Source organism: Ylistrum balloti, unplaced genomic scaffold, assembly GCF_031769215.1.
Source record: "Ylistrum balloti isolate Yb309-2 unplaced genomic scaffold, AGI_CSIRO_Ybal_v1 Utg371182, whole genome shotgun sequence".
In the NCBI taxonomy this organism is placed as follows: domain Eukaryota; kingdom Metazoa; phylum Mollusca; class Bivalvia; order Pectinida; family Pectinidae; genus Ylistrum; species Ylistrum balloti.
The window spans coordinates 343,829-361,694 of NW_026782644.1; the positions used below are offsets into that span (position 1 = coordinate 343,829).

At 39.1% G+C, this 17,866-nt stretch overlaps 1 protein-coding gene across 1 annotated transcript; it reads left to right on the top strand.

Annotated features, from left to right (window-relative positions):
• The first annotated feature begins 89 nt into the window (after positions 1-89).
• On the top strand, positions 90-9,451 carry LOC132561224 (uncharacterized). Its single transcript, XM_060225953.1, has 2 exons — positions 90-240; positions 8,820-9,451. The coding sequence occupies exons 1-2, from the start codon at positions 90-92 to the stop codon at positions 9,449-9,451; spliced, it is 783 nt and encodes a 260-aa protein (XP_060081936.1).
• The last annotated feature ends 8,415 nt before the right edge of the window (positions 9,452-17,866 follow it).

Consider the following 17,866-nt stretch of genomic DNA (forward strand, 5'->3'; position numbering starts at 1 on the left):
AAAGGACATCTTACATCTTAGCAACACGATATCTTTTGAAATCTGTTATCGGTGAAATAATCACGTGATAACGTAACAGACAAGTACGGATGAATCACGTGCGGGACTGGCACGCGCGGGATGAGTCAACTCGTCTGTTTCTGTATCTGTCGGACATTGGGCGTACTCGACCGGGGATACACATCGTGGACAAGTCGTGTGCCAAGACAGATGTGTCGACGGATAAAAAATGGGACACGGGTATGATACCGGGAACGCACTCATCGTTTTTAGGAAATTCAAATTGTGTCCAATGGATCAGTCTTTTATTGACGTCATATTGACTCACGCCGTCCGTGATTGAATGTGATAGCGAGCACAGCACGCGCGTCGCGCGGACCAGCCGGTCGACGGTGACCAGACACCACGGGAACTCAAGTACCCCTGACAGACGGATGACCAACTCTACCCAGCATCTGAACGATTCTCATTTATAAATCTAAATTATTTGTAACTGACACAACACGAATAAAATGGGAACATTGACGGGAAAGCTTTTGTCATACTTTTTTTTTTAATTATCATCATTATTTTCAAATGGATATTCCCTGTGCTCAGCATAACAGCACGCTTAATTTTATGTTGATGTTTTGATGAAAATTTCTGGTGAGTATAATATGTCTGGCTAAAGTCTGAGTCAGTTTAATTCAGATTTTTCTTCGGAAACTTGGCCAGTCATACCAATGTCCCAATGAGACTTTGCCGGACATCCTCTCACGTGCTTCATGACTTCAATAATGGAGGACATGACTTTAGACCTTTTTAATGACCAGTGTCCATGTCCATAATTATAGGCTAGTCACCACACAATGACAACACCGTGATTGGAAGGTAAACAGTGTCTGAGTCAGACCACCTCCGGTCAGTAAAGAACACTGGGCAGTCACGGACAACACTAGTGGGCGGGGGGAGATGTTGCAATCCTCTGGGCTTCATTCGTGTAACTTCGTTCTTAAACTCGTTAATTGTTCAAGGAACCTTATATTACGGGATACCCGAATACTAATTAGAACGAGGACTGACCAAAGGTAGATTTGGCAACTCGTGACAGCTAACATCTCACATAACTCTCCCGATCTCTTGTATGTTAGTGTCCTCATGCGTTATTTTGATATAAATGCTGACAGCATTTTTTGACTTTAATTGGAGAACCCAAGGCCGTGGACACTATTTAACAGAATCAACACAACATGGGTCAGTTCATTGGTATTTTTACCCGTGGGGCAATAGTTCTCAGTTAAAAAACAACAATGGATTATCCGTATAAACAAGCTACCGTTCATAAACACGTTTTCCGTCTTGTAAAACGGAAGTCTAATATTGAGCAGACCATGCGTTAAGTATAGAAAATCATTCTTGTGGTTCCCACGGAATACTCTGTTGTTTTGCCTTCACAGATCACAGACTTTGGGTTTTTATTCACACATACTATGATAAAAAGTACTTCAGAGTTCACTGTTTCTCTTCTGGATATATTTTGTCATTTGTTTACAATGACGATAAAAAAACCGATCAAGTAGACTCTCTAATTGTTGTATTTGTTTTTCTATGTACAATCGTATGATAGTTCTTTGTGGAATAACATGTTTCGAGGTTTATTTCTATTTTTTCATTTGAATACGTATAAAAAATGGCAGATGTTTCAATTATTGTCTTTTTACCAATACCTCTGATATTCTTCATTTGTTAAAAATACCATGAGGAAACATTATGAAATTACCACAGTCGGCGAGAAGGGAAGCACCGCTTTGGAATACGCTTATCTAAACATTGGTCATCTTCAACGGACGTTGTTTTTGGCGGTCAGTGGCCGGAGAACGTTGTCCACAGCATGTTAAAATACATACCATGCGGGTCTCATTAAACCTAATGAAGATATGTCCAAACATCCGGGATTTATTGTGAACACTTGGCCATATAACTTGAAGTAAAGACCCCTAAACATATACAAAAACATGCACGACCAATGGTGGACTGGTCTCAAATTGGTAACTAAATTGTTTCCAACTGTTTATTTTTTCTGTGATGCCACGTTGCTAGTCTCAGTAGGAGATTTGGACCAGCAGACCGCCAGAGTAGTCCGTCCGCTCTGTGCTGATAGCACCGCTAGAGCTGCAGATGCTGGAAGTGGCTCGATTGTCCACTCATTGTCCATTCTGGCGACAGCGGTTATTATCGACACGATGATACGGACATTAGCCCATAAAACGTATTAACAAAGTCTGTATTAGACATGCGGCTAGCCGCAGACAGCTGATCGCGGTCAAACGTGAACCACGCCCACTCCCTAATGACCAAACACGGACATTGTCCGTTGTCGTGTAATGGCCGGAGTGGACACCTGTAGATTTAGGGGCTGTGATAATAAGCTCTAAATATGAATGTATGCTATATACTGTCGAAAATACACGACAGACAGATAATTGGAGTTACAGAACGGATTGGTGTGGTTGAGGGAAAATGGGAACGAGGACATCAAGTTGTGATTTAGGGAAAGATAGGGCGAGGGCAGTAAGGTGTGGTAAGGGAAAGTGGGAACGAGAACGGCAAGGTGTGATTCGCAACACATGATTGTATTTGTCATCCATCTAGGTATTAATGGATGCCGCGCGCGTTCTACAATGATGTGAAGATACACAATAACACTCGAACGCACCACATTAATGCCACTGACAATTACGTTCGGTAACAAGTAATTATTCTCGAGCAATATAACAAATCATAACTGAACACATGTGACGTGACGTCATATCTATAGTGACGTTTCACACCGCCCTCCCATCGCGATGGTTTCGCATCAGTGAGGAGGAGACAGGTGCTAGAATCAGACACCGGAACCTGTGTCCTATCTTGATGACGTGTCACCCCCATTGTGTTCGTTCGTGCATGACTCCATGCTTTTTGATATAGCCACAGATTTTTCTGTAATCTTCGACCGTTATCTAACGACAATTTTACTAACAGGATAAACACGTGTGCATGCATCATTTTTCTTTGAAAATTATTTGAACTAAAATTACTCTCAGTCAGGAAAAGGGCACGTCAAAAATAAAACATGATTTATTTTGTATGATCTGTGAACAGGTGTGTACAAAATACGTTAGATCTATTTAGTCTTTTTTTTTAAATAACGACTTACAGACCACATATTTTTCCACTTTCCTGCCCATGAACATCAATGCACGCATTAAAATACCACTCAAATTCCAGCGACAAAAAATCTATATAATGATGCATAACCAAGAAATTCAGTTTAAAAGTACCATTTCTAAAATAATAATACGATTCTTTAAAACCTGAGAATGATATTTTAATTAATTTGAAATTTTATAATTTCTGACTTATCGAAGGGTCTATAAATCTTCGTGGGCAGCGATACCATCTGGAATCGATTGTGAAAATGAACGTCATTTCATCATATTATCATTACCACGTTGGATTCACGTATGTTCTCTGTATATAGGACTACTGAATCTGGCTGCTGTTATGTAGAAAAGTCTACATCTTTAATCATTTCGAGTTTTCTCTTTCCAGAGATAAATTTTGGTAACTTAAGGGTCAGAATAAACATCACATTGACTGCCAGTCAGGGACTAACACATTTGATATTTGCGAGTATTTTATAGGGCTTTCGTCTATACAACCATGACGTTTGTGGGAGTTACAGTGAGTTATTGCAACGGCGTGCAAATGGATTTAAGTAACGTATTGGGGGACATTTTTCACTCCCCAAAAAATGGCGGCATTAGGAAAACAGAAGGGGCTAAATGGAAATATCCAATCAATGAGGCACGCGACCAACGTCCAGTTCGCGTGCTTAACTCGGCAGGGAGTGACAGCGATTGCTGTTTATTGGCTACGAGTGGACAGCCTGCCGTGACGGCCAGCCCGTTACATACACAGACAGGGGAAAGTTTACAAATATTTATGTGTATTCTGGTCAAGTATTGCCCTACAGTTCAGTTGATGAGGAGGTCTGGAACATTTAAACACTAAGTAGCCTCCCAGATCTACTACACAGCTGTACTGTTTATATCTATCCGGTGGGAACTTTGTGATTTTTATTAAATCACGGATCACGAACCAGTATAACTTTTTATTACTTTGAATATTTTTTGAGAATTAATTTAGTCCAATTTAACAGACACTTTGGATAATTTGAAATAATTATGAAATTAGATTTGATTACATTTTACATATCCAAAATGTATCTTAGGGTTTACGCATGTTATGACTTATACAGACCAAACTTTTCCAACTAATTTAATTTACTTGACGTTTTGGAAACAGAAACCAAAATGTCCCAACAAACGGGGTAGCGCACATACCAAGTAGGTTTAAGAAAACAAGTAAATTACACAACTGAATGTCATTGGCAAAGAGAAGGCAAAGGAAAAATAATCATGGTTTGCTTTGATGTGTGAAGAATCACATCTATTTTCGGAAACAATGAACGAGAAAATAAGCCATTTTTATGTTGTTTGTTTCTGTACGTATGTAAGCCCTGTATTTCACAATGCCGATCTAAATCATAAATCAGTCATATTTAATTTTCTCGTCACAGATAAAATTGAAATTTTACAGACGGTTTGGAAAGCAAATTGACAACAAATCTTCAGAACTGTTGATGTTAGCAGCGCCGCTACAACGCTGGGTTGTTTTGATGTGTTTAGTGCCATACACCGACTCTACTGACGGATCTAGTTTAATTCGTCTCCTTGACAATAAAAAGAGATGCCCCCTCCCAGCTTCTCCCACCCCTTTAAGGTCTTGTCTAGATTAGCGTAAACAATCCAACCAAGGATAAATATCCTTACCATATGTCGCAGCCCTTTATTTGGTACATATGGCGAACTAGTCGTGTTCTTAGCCAACCAAACCCATTTGTGAAACGTGAAAAACATCCAAGGGACCCGTTAGAGAAAATTGAAGAATGAAGTTAATTAGCCTTCGACTTAATTGAAATTTCAGAGCTTTAAAAACCATAGCAATGTGTCTATGAACGTTACGTGTAAATCTAGATGCCTCCAGACGGTGCACACTTGTCGACATGTTTTGGGTTTTTTTTTTCTGTCAGGCGAGTTAGGTTGGGCTGGTCCTCAGATCCTGTTTAGAACACTTTCTCAGTCACTCATATATCCGTCTCCCCTTTCCCCCGAACTGACACCTTAGAGCCAGACGCTGGATCCCAGTGAGCGATGCCAACTTCACGCGCTTTCCAATTAACGACGTCATACTGGTCACTAATCAGGTTGTCTCGCTATTAGTTGAATACAAGTTCAAAATCAACTTAATGGACAATTAAAGTGGTGTAATGACCATACGATGACGAGGAAGAGGCGTGTTCGATTGACCATAAACGTGTCACATCGATCACTGTTCGTCTAACGTAATTGGCTCGTGTCATATTCAAACAAATGTTTAATCACCGAACCCAATCCATCGGTTGCGCTCATCAAAACAATTTTTGAAGACAAAGCGACAAGACCGACAACCATGTACCACCGTGCGCTGTTACGACATTTTGTAAAGATTGCCATTAAGTCTGGCCTTCCAGCGTGGTAATGATGCACATTTGAGGTACAAATTATAACGTAATGTTGAATTACTTACACTTGGAGATAGGGCGCAAAAACCTGCCGGGATCAAGATAGGGCACACCTGTCCGTCTGACGCTATTATTTCTTACTTAATTTGTTAGAGCTGTAAATTGGTGTGAACTTTACTAGCATAAGATAGTATCATGACTTGTAAGTGTGTGTGTTTGTGATTTAAACTGTAAGCCGTTTCTGTAATTAGTAAGTTAGCAGCACGTTCACTACGGAGACAAATATATAGGGGTGCTCAAGGTTTTTTGATGCGTCCATGTGGAGGTTTGTTTGATGGCTTACAAACGATGTGCGCGCGTGCCGCTGCTCGCGTGTAAAAGGGCCCGACCTCTTCGTGGTGAGATCGGCACCGCCTAACATTCAACCCTAAGTCCCGGTGGGTCATTTTTAATAGCGGCCCCTCTTCTCGGGAGGGTTGTGAATGCATGCACATTCGCACAGCAACGAAGCGTAGCTCCCTGGCCGGTACGGGGTGAACTCGATCACACAGCATCTGGCTTGCGTTTTTTCTCGGCGGTATTATAAATGTATAGGGATGCAAGCAACACAGGCAACATCAAACCTCCCCATTTCCTCCACTAAAATTAGACGCGACTCACGAAAGTTAGGGACGAGATCGTACGACAAAGGGACATGCAGCCGCAATATGCGCGCATACGTATAAGATCACTCCACAGTCCAAAGGAACTCTCCTAATTAAAGCACAGTCTCATTACCTCATTTTTTGGCACTTTTTCCGTAGAAGCCCTAAATTCTCACGGTTCTAAATATAACACGTGCAGGAGATGTGTTTGTTTATATGTCCTCGTTTTTTTACATGGATTTTGCCGATATATATATAACACAGAAAAAATAATAAAATTAGAAACATTTCTGATTAGTAAAACATAAGCTCCATTAATCAGAATGGTTTCTAATTTCAATATTTTTTTCTATTTATGTACCGGACACTGAGAAGCAAAAGCATGCTGCTATACATATATATATGTGTGTGTGTTTGAAACCAGACTTAGAACGATGAAAACACACCAGATGATAAAAACATTGAATACAAATAATGATAGAAGACAACTTAGAAGTTAGGTGATTAAAAATGATCGTTGTATGATCATTAACTACAGCGATAGAACCAGTAGATAGAACCAGAGACGTATAGTGCATTTTGTGTCCATACACAACGTGAAGGTGTTGGTGTTACATCGTGTGACAAAATGTTCAAAACACCCTCGTATCGTCCGTTTTTTTCATTAAAGTGAATTTTCCTAAACTCAATACCCGTCATCACGTGCGCTTTCTGCCCAAATTCCTGACCCTCCTCCAACTTGAGAAAAAGCGTATTACAGTGTGATGACGTACTCTATTCTATTAAGTTCGACTAGTTTTACGGTTGGCCTATAAAACGAAGCGTTCCTTTAAGATTCTGGAAACTATAATTACATCGCGAGGAACAACAAAGAAAGTTCATATCACAGGAGAGTCCATCACTCAGAAGTACTCTTCTATTGGCTGTAAAATTTGACAAAGCAGATATAATAATATGTAATAATACATTTCATTGACAAGATATGGAGGGATGCTTCGGCCATTGTGATCGGTGTCATTCAAATCCCTGGTAATGTGTTTATGTTTCAAACGCTGAACTGATCATGACCTAGCGATACTGATCAGGAACCGAACACAATTAATTACGGCAAATTGGAACGGCTATTCTTTATGAAGGGCATTGGTTAATGTTATGGTCTATGAATTTTAGCACGAACGCACACGTGCACTGCCCGGGGCATCGTCTTCACCGTTACAAATCAATGTTAGTTTTAACATGCAATCTGCTTAATGAAAACTCTCTTTGTTACCTGGGAAACGGTTGACATCATGAACAGAGGGGTTTGTTTCTAGGCGCACTTGTTTAGTATTCGCCAAATAAGGTATTGGGCGAGCTTGATTTAAAAAAAAACACTACCAGTTACAGTAGGTATGTGTAAATTAATTCAATATACGTATTTCTATACACCAGTCTCACTGATAACAACATGCATGCAGATATGATTGATTATTGTAGAAATCGGAACTTAAAAAAAAAAATTAATGAATAATGCATTCCCAAGGTCAAGGTTATATCGAGATTTAATGTCGAGTTAATTATTCTGTCAGTGACTTAATAAGAGTAAGCCGGTCATTTTCTTATAGACAAATGGTATAGCAGTGTGTAATAAACCACTTTCGGGCCCCTTTACCCAACGTCAAGGTCCTTTTAATTTCCGGGGTAAATTTTTCTTATTCTGTATTGATAATGGTTTCAATAATGAGTAAACGAAGGACAGTTTGTTGTGTACCATATTTAGGCTATGTGCCCATGGTCATAACACTCGCAGTGAAACATGTTGTCCACTACTTAAAGAACGCATTTTAACAGAACAGACAGTTAGTTTTGCTGGAGAAAATAACTTCTTTACAAACCCCCATTAAAAACCCCTGAAAAACTTGCGTTCCTTTAAATATTGGAAGGAGCCATACTACAATGGCCCGGTAATAATGTATCAGTGATTTGTCCCCTTGAAGCACTTCGTGTGTGATAAAGGGATGTTCTAAACAAGTTTGGCCTGCTTAATGTGTTGTCGTATAAAAATTGTACATACGTTTCTAATCAAGTTGGTATAGAATCAAGCACAACAATCAACTTACCATATTTGATTTGTAGGAGTTCTATATAGATCGAGTTAGATCGATTGACAAAGTACGCTGAATGCGTCACAACACGTTTGTAACTGCGTCATAAACTAAGGAACAACTATGACAACAACATACAACGAAACAACAAGGGAACGTTTCACCAACCAAACACAGAAACCACGTTCAACTAAACAACGCCAAGGGCATTGTCTCGTCAACCAAACACAGAAACCACGTTCAACTAAACAACGCCAAGGGCATTGCCTCACCAACCAAACACAGAAAGCAACATTCAACTATGAAAAGTACATCACCTCACAAACCAAACACAGAATAAATAACGACTAGAAAAGTGTCTCGTCAACCAAACAATGAAAAGGGATCCGCCAAAAAAGGATACTGTTTTTAACAAAATAAATAACGACTAGAAAAGTGTCTCGTCAACCAAACAATGAAAAGGGATCCGCCAAAAAAGGATACTGTTTTTAACAAACTGCAAAGAAATTGCTTCTCCAAACAACAAGGCCACTGCCTCAACAAACATCGCTAAAGGACAGGTCCTCACCAACCAAACACAAATAATAACGACAAAGACACTGTGTCACCGAACTACGACTAGGACACTGCCTCACAAAGCATACAAGGACACTGTCACACCAGACAACGACAAGGTCACTTCCTCACCAAATAACGAAAAGGCCACTGCCTCACCAAACAACGACAAGGACACTTCCTCACCAAACAACGACAAGGACACTTACTCACCAAACAACGACAAAGACACTTCCTCACCAAACAACGACAAGGCCACTTCCTCACCAAACAACGACACTTCCTCACCAAACAACGACAAGGCCACTTCCTCACCAAACAACGACAAGGACACTTCCTCACCAAACAACGACAAGGACACTTCCGCAACAAACAACGACAAAGACACTTCCTCGCCAAACAACGACAAGGCCACTTACTCGCCAAATAACGACAAAGACACTTCCTCACCAAATAACGACAAGGCCACTTCCTCATCAAATAACGACAAAGACACTTCCTCAACAAACAACGAAAAGGACGCTTCCCCACAAAACAACAGAGACACTGTCTCACAAACCAAACGCAGAAAACACACTTAAAAAACAACAATATACTGAGATACGTATAGCTACTGACGAAGTAATCAAACCATAACACAGGTAATGCCTAGCTCAGCACAGAATGCCAAATGACATCCATATAATCAGAACACTTACTTTAAAACGATACATCCCTGTTCAATGTATTGAATTCAGTCGCCATGGGTTGTACAAACTGCGCAGTCGTATTATCTTAGCACATTTCAAATCAAAACAATGATGAATCCCGGACACTATCCATAACCTTTGGGATGCAGATGGCGTGAATATTATAAACGTTTCCAAAATCACATATTTGAAGTTTACTTACCGGTCAATGATATCCTAGACGTGAAAAGAACGTGCATCCTAATACCTGTCTTAGTGTATAAACTAGTTATATATAGGATACTGAGCGTTACATCAGCAAGAGGTTCTAAACATAGAACTGACGAAGTACGTGGTGTTGATAGCCGTGCGGAAGCTATTGTTACCTGGGAAATTTAACAGGTGATGCGTCTCATATTGCTTATATTGCATTTCATACCTTCCAGAAAAATCCAGAAAAATGTCAAAAAGTATTATTACAGTCACGATTTTGACAACAATTTTTCTGGTGTCATTTTGAGAATATCGATTATTTCAATTAAAAACAAAAAGCATTTTATGTCTGCTCTGCGTGTCAACGTATTTTTTTCCCTTGTACACCTATTGATTACAGCAGGATATTAAGTATGTCACCACTGGCATAATCGATATTTATAAACTAACAATAAAAAAACATATATATACGCTAATCTCTCCCTGGAGCGCAAAGTACATCTCTTGTCATCGATTTCGTTGACAACAACACAGCTGTCCTACCTCAAGGTGACGTCACGTCCCTACTATAAGCAGTGTTTAAAAAGATAAATAAATCATTTGTGTATAAAAAAAATCGAAGTAAATGCAGTAAAGCCGCGACATCAGGCGCTTTAACAATCATAAATTTTAGTGTTAAATTATTTTCAAAACTTCTTTATTTTAATGGTAATGATATTTTCTCTTTCTTTCATCTGTTTAATTTCTTCCAAAATAATTGTTTACCATGTTCCTGAAAAAACAGTAAATAAAGAACGATATCCGTATGAAAACTGTAAATCAAACAAGTACGATCAATGATAGCCAAGCTCACCGGCAACAGCCATTGCAAACTGTTTTTTCATACTTACATCGTTTGATTTGATACTCTTTTGCTTAATGTTCTATAAAGGTATTTGGTCATCCAAGGACGATTTTCATATGCATGCGAAATATATGCATGTCTTGATTACGTGTGGGTATTTTTATCTGCAATATTGTCGTGTAAGTTTCTTTGGAATGACGTCGACTTCATAGTGTTAGCACGCTGAAACATACTGCCAAAGACATAGAGCAGCGCACAACATCGGGTAGCGCACAAATTTGTTATTATACGATCATAATTCCGAGTGTTAAGCAGGAAGTATTGTACCTTTCGACCATAACACAGAACCCTTTCTCACAGGAGCCTATCTAAAGGCCAAAAATGTGACAGTGTTAGAGGAGATGTTAACGGGGAATATCTCCGTTTCGAAAGAAAAGACGTGTTCCCAAATTTAGTCACCTCTTACGAAGCATGCAATTTAAACAATACTTATGGACTTATAAGCCTAAGTAAAAATCTAGTAAATTTGAAAAGGAAAGTAGCACAAAATTTCTTTAACGTCAATTGAAAACCTTTAACGATTGTACAGGCTTAATGGGAGGGATGTAGACACGGGTGTGGGATAATTATGGTCCTTAAGGACAACGGAGAAATAATATTAGCTCATGGTTATTCCAGTGAACTAAGAACTATTTCTCTTAAGCTCTTAATTCAGTGTAAAAAGTCAGGAAACATGACCTTCAGGGTTCCGTGTTGGCCTCGTATCTATGGCTTCAGAAACATATGGTGGAAAGTGGTTCTTATAGTACTATGTCAAACTTAATATTACAGCCACATTCTGTTCGTTTAAATCCGTAAAAAAATCCAAAACATTTATAACCTTTCACTTAAATGGGTTGTATGTACCACGTGTGACGCACGTGTGAGCATGCGCTTTCGACATAGTATATTCTTACATGGAAAGATGGATTCCTATTGACCATAGACGTGACAGTAAATATGTAGGTAACACTCTAACAGAAAACAATTCAAAACATCCAGGAAAAAACATGTTTGTTATCGAACCTGATATAACCCCTTAATAGCATGCAGCAGACGTCACGCAGTGAAGGGGCCGGACTGTCACATGGATCTCATAAAGGGGACATAACTCACTTAAGCGTCCCCTATCAGGTTTCGTATCGCGCTATATGAGAAACACATTTACGGGACGTGTCCACGATTGAAACAATAACAATCGTAAAGTGGACGGATGACCACATCTTTATGGAATTGTGTCCACAATATACATGTGATATTTAGAACTTATACATCCGGATGTTCTCTATTGATAAACAGATCGTAAATTTGATGTAGAAAGTACCAGTGCCGTTCAGGAGTTGGAACACGGATTAAGATGGCAGACTGAGCAGAAACATGACAGACAGTCTTTGCGATTTGTATCAAATGGAAAGTCATCGCGATTTACATTAGCCATATCAAATAAGACATTCTTTTAGTTCCTGAAAGCATGTTCGCATGTTGTTAAACAAACGGTCCACAGCATGTTAGAGATTGGTGTCCATATATCTATTTAAAAGTACCATTTATCTAGACTCATCATATTCAATATACACGCAGATAAACAATTTTTGTTTTATTTTATCGTGGTGTTGGATCCATCGGAGTAAAAAATTCTTGATGATAAACATATTCTAGTTCCAATAGAACACGACTGTCTTTTTATTCTTGCCTTTTAACCACTCTGCTTTCAGATCTGTCTTTGTTGCTGATCCAACATTCTGATATGAAAATTTTCATTTCTGCCGTCTCCGGTTACGATGTGTTTAAGGCGAGACGACCTGGATGTATTTTTTTCTACAGTACTTTGTTTTGTAAAAAACCTCCCACCTCTTAACCAAATTGCCGTTAGTACTCTGCACATAAAACACACTTGGAATAAGCGCCGTTAACTAACAAACATATGGCCATTATTTCGGGCCTCTGTAACTCCTGTGCGGTCGCTTAGGTCATAACTAACTTCCTGTCTCGTACTTCCGGTTTGCTGTCATCCATGGTCGACTTCTAGTACATAAGGCCGTAACCAAGGGTCGGCTGCGCGTGGCATATGCCAAATAGTGCTGACCCCAAGTGGTGAATGTAGGAAGTAGCGAGTCCATTTTAGGTGGAGATAAGGTACTTCGATGTAAATTTAATTTCCGTCGCCCATATGAAAAAGTCCATACGCTAACGTGCTCAGTGAACTGTCCAATCTATCAACAGACTCTACGTTTGTTTATAAATGAAGTGGGAACTGAGGTCTGTTTTTGAAAGGTTCAGGACAAATGTCACGGTCATTTGGCGATAAATATCCTTATTTAGTTACGACACTCAGAACTGATCCGTTGGCACACTTCATAGATTAACATACGGAGATTCAAGATCCGACCTACTTATATGTCGGTCTCTGGAAAGTGTGGCTTTAAGGAGCTGTGGGCTGCCATAACTCAGATAACTATCATTTTTCTTAATCAGCTTTCTGACCCAGCAGGATATACAGATAATTTTCCTTGGTATTTGCTCTTAATGTTCAAAAAATAAAATCGTTAAACACGACGACAGAAATCGGTATATAAAGAGGTACCATACTAGAAGTATGTAAAACTTCTTTCGCCAGAATTCAGAATACGGGCAACAAATCGCTTCAAGTGTAAGATATCATGACGCTGTTACGTTTTTGCGCACGGAGTAGTGTTGCTGTAGCCGTTTGTTAACACTGATTAAAGAAATAAACTTGATGCCAGATCACAGATTCTTAACAATTAATGTAAATAAATGAATGAATGATTAAATAAGAACAGAAATTATGTCTGAAATGAACACGCATCGATTGATTGATAATCGATAAATTGGCTGAATGTGTAGACGTTTTGTTTATTTCACATTAATGAACCCGACAGTAAATTAATTACTCGCTTGATTGATTTTAGACAGTTAAGTTGTCATTATCGTTACCCCAGGTTCAAGTCTCCTTACAACACATCACCAAAAATTATTAAAAGTCACGTGTATTTGTAAGTGGTATGAACTTTGTAAAAGCACGCGGTTATCCCCGCGATCACGCGAGATTTACCTGACTAATCAGATTCCATATCCCGTTAACACCCTGCCATCAACATATATTCGGATTAACGAGGGAAATTTAATAAGATATAAATCATTATAACTCCGTAAAACCTGGGATGAATTGAAAGGATAAAAAAATGTATCTATGGTATTAGTACAATCGTCGAATGAATATTGAGAAATCTGCTTCACGACAAGCATCTCAGTCAAATATTAAAGATTTGAAATCTGTCTTGAATGGACACGTGCTACAACTAAAAAACTACTGCTCATATATACTTTCTGTCCCTTCTCAATAGTAGCCGTATCAGTCTTCCCTCCCAGTCCATGATCAAAAGACGTATCTCCGCGTGCTTGACACACGTGCAAAGGAGCGTGTACCCGTAAGATAAAGACAAGACACGAGACAATGACACTTTTTTTAATAAAGACGGACGGATCTGAAGGAGATGAGAGAAATATATTCATTACTTTTTGGGACAAAGAAGAAATGTTGTAGTAAAATTCATGGCGCGTGGATTGTTGTGGTTGTAATGTGATTCAACAGTTTTATTGGAGACCTGTCTTTGTTACGGGTTTATTGAAGGTCAATTTAATTGGGCCCGGGGGGACCAGGGGATGTACTAAAGAACAATCTGTTCTTACGGACAAGGCTGCCTGCTTCAGGACCAAATGGCCCAAGCATGTGGACGGGCATTATTATTCAAAACCCAGACGATTGTTAGTTGTTTCAATTAAAATATTCGGTTGAATTACACACCGTTTGAATTGTAATAATAAAAAAAATTAACCTGTTTCGACAAATCATCCTCCTGTGCGTATGACACTCAAGTACAACAAAACCACCATAAATTGACATATCCATTCTACATGTCTGTTTCAAGTTGAAACTTATATAATTATTCATTCATCTGACTAAGATGCGGTCAGACACTGGTACATTATGTAGTGAATATATTCAGGTTACGACGATGAAAAGACAATAACGGCCGCTTTAAAACGCTATATAGGACACGACATGTTTCAGCGTTATTACATTTCATCAGAAAGTATCCGATGACATGGGACTGTTAACACATATTAGATAGATTGGGTTTCAAAGTGTGTATCTTTTGTGTTCAAATGTTAGTTTTTTTCGGGGTTTCTATCGATTTTGGTGAGAGATAACATTAGAAAATTCACACTCCACACCGATCTATATGGAAGGAAGGCGATATCCCTGCAGATGTCATTAATTCTGTCGCTAAACAATAGACACACAATAAAGGTTATCAACAAACGTCCCTAAGTGGTCCTAAGTGTCATACTTTGACTAACTGTCATTTGGAGTTTCCTGTGGCACCAGTCCGAAATTTATTTCAAATCTTCGCAGTTTTAAGTGATTAGAAAATCATATCAAATGTCCGAATTAGCCCTGTTTACTTCCGGTCAATTCTGGACATATGTTTGATGTGTATTACACGAGTCTCCTTAAACATTCAAAGTGTTCTAGACAAGAAAGTATAATACGTCCGAAATCGTCTATTAGATGTCCTAAATGCCCATAAAAGCACGTGTCACCCATGTCCGAAATCGCTCTTCGTCCTGATGTCCGAGCTTTCCATGTGACAGCTCCTAATGATAAAGTAGCGGTCTACGTGTTAATGGATATTCCAAGGACAGGCCGGTATAGAACATAACGATATTCATTTTCCACGTGCTCCATTCAGGACTATGGAAAAACCCAGTCTACCAACAGCCAATCGATACCTATAGAAAAACAAAGAATGAGTCACGGCTCACTACGCCAGCCTCCGAGGCCAATTAGTGCACTTCTGGTCCCTTCGCGTAAGGCGGTGATTAGACTGACCTCACATCACGACAGCATTACACCTTTCCCGATAATGCATGTTGTTTTATAGATTCGATACAAGCGTAATTGTTGACGTAATCTTGGTGTTTCGGGAGGCTTATGACCTGCTAACTGCCGCGGATGACATTTGTATGCAGTAAATACAGGGAATACCTAGCGGCTAAGATAGTAATTACATCACCGTCGCTGCAATCAATGGCCTTTTCAAGAGAGAAAAGAACTAAGAATTTTTCAATTTTCAATTTTCTTTTGAACTTGATACATGTATTGATGTCATTAGTAGCCATTGTCTTGTCCGTACTTTGCGTGAAAGTGAAAACAGCCGTAAAACCGGAAATCACCGTATTATACGATCGTATAGGGGTGATTGGGTGCAGTCTAAACGCTTTTATAATGCATTGTTAGACAGAAGAGTACAGTGCTTGCAGGGTTTCTGAGGGTGACAGAGGGAGGATTCACTACAGAGCTATCATAGAGAAATCTTACAAGATGGAGGGAAGGACAAAAAACAACACCGCAGGTCGCAGCCCTCGAGCCAATTTAAAGGACCTACATTTGTATCTCTAGCTTAACACATGTTTCTACCGACAGGAGAAATGCATCGACCGAGAATTTCATATACATGTCTTAATGAATAATACAGAAGTTATGAACACTGATACCTATATAGCGTTTATACATGTTTTGTTAAGTAGACATCGCCTACCCGTGGTTAATCGGCCGTACCATTTGGCCGTCCAGTCGACTTGTGTTTCTAGCTGTCAAGGCTTACGAGAAAAAAATCAGCACAGAGCATATTTAGCTTATGGAATGAAATAAAAAATAAGGTTGGAAAAAACAACAAAAATTGTGTGATTTTCTTGAAACTATTTGAATAAAAATACATGTAAGTGTGATCTAAGTTGTGAATGGCGTTCAGTATCAGCTATGTAGTTTGTTTATTATGAAATGTCAAATTATTGACGGTTACAGTGAAGCTCACAATACCTAGCAAAGAATGGCACAAACAAACATAACGAGTTCGCGAGTAGTCACGTCTCAGTGAGAATGTCCGTCATGAACAGGAATTCTACATACGCAACCTTAGAATAAACTATACACTCTGGACATTGCCATATGGTATGGTTTCTATATCAGTATTCTATATGTCGGCGTGGATAAGTGACAGACTGTCATCTACATTTTTGAAGCGAAAATTCATGATGCCTGATAAAAATGTCAAATGTCAGGAATTTCATTTTTTTGACATCGAACATTTCCTTATTTAGACCTCATCCTGTCTTTCGTTTCAAATGATGTGTTTCTTTGTTTAGTTTGATGATGAAATATTTCTGTAATGGGAAAATTAAAAACTGTGATGGGAATACAAGGTTTTAACCGACAGATTTCCGGTTTTGATTGATTTCTTACAAATTGGATAACCTATAATCAAATGCAATGTTGCCAATGTGAAAATTCCGCATAAAATAAAATGCAAGAATTTGAATTAGAATTAAACCTGCATGAACAGCTCTCATAATATGGGTTTCCGTACACCGACAGCCGGTAGTGATATGGACCATGATGTTAGACAGCACCCACAAAGTTACGCTCAATTTCCCTCTATATGGCTAGTGAATTAAAATTTACGGCTGGTGACGCATTCCTCCATCATGGGGGTTTCCTGTTCCGGAAGTCGACCCTCCATGTATTACACTAGTTCGACACGTGCTGGTCCCTCCCTAACAATCCCTTTATATCATATGGCAGTGTCGCCCAAAAGCGCGAATGACCTTGATAACGACATGTTTAACACATTTTGTTTTACGAGAATAGTGGGGGGCCTTCAATTGTACAGGATATCGGCGGTATAGTCTTAATCATTGTAGTATTGTTATGTTGTCTAATGATCGAATATGTTTTAATATTTTACATATGAGGTCGATTATATCCGGTCTCTATCAATAATAAAACCATCCGATGCCATTTCAATCGGTCAATGTCCGGCTTGTCCGGTTAACTATCTCTTCAACCTGCCCTGGAAAGGTTAACAGATGTAAAAGGAAAACAGTTGTTTGATGTTTTATGTATGTTTGGCCGGTCGATATCAGGTTCTTCAGGGGAATATTCTCTTCAGCAACCCTATCGCAAACATGTTTGAAAGAAAAAAAAACGAAGAACGAAGTAAACAGTAAAACGTTACCGCTCTTGAAATATAGACGCGAGTCATGAACTACATGTGATCTGCGGTTGACGGTCAGACTAAGTTGACAACATGTCAAACTGACCATTTCGGACATTGCGATCGTGGAAAGACCTTCAATGTCCACTCTAG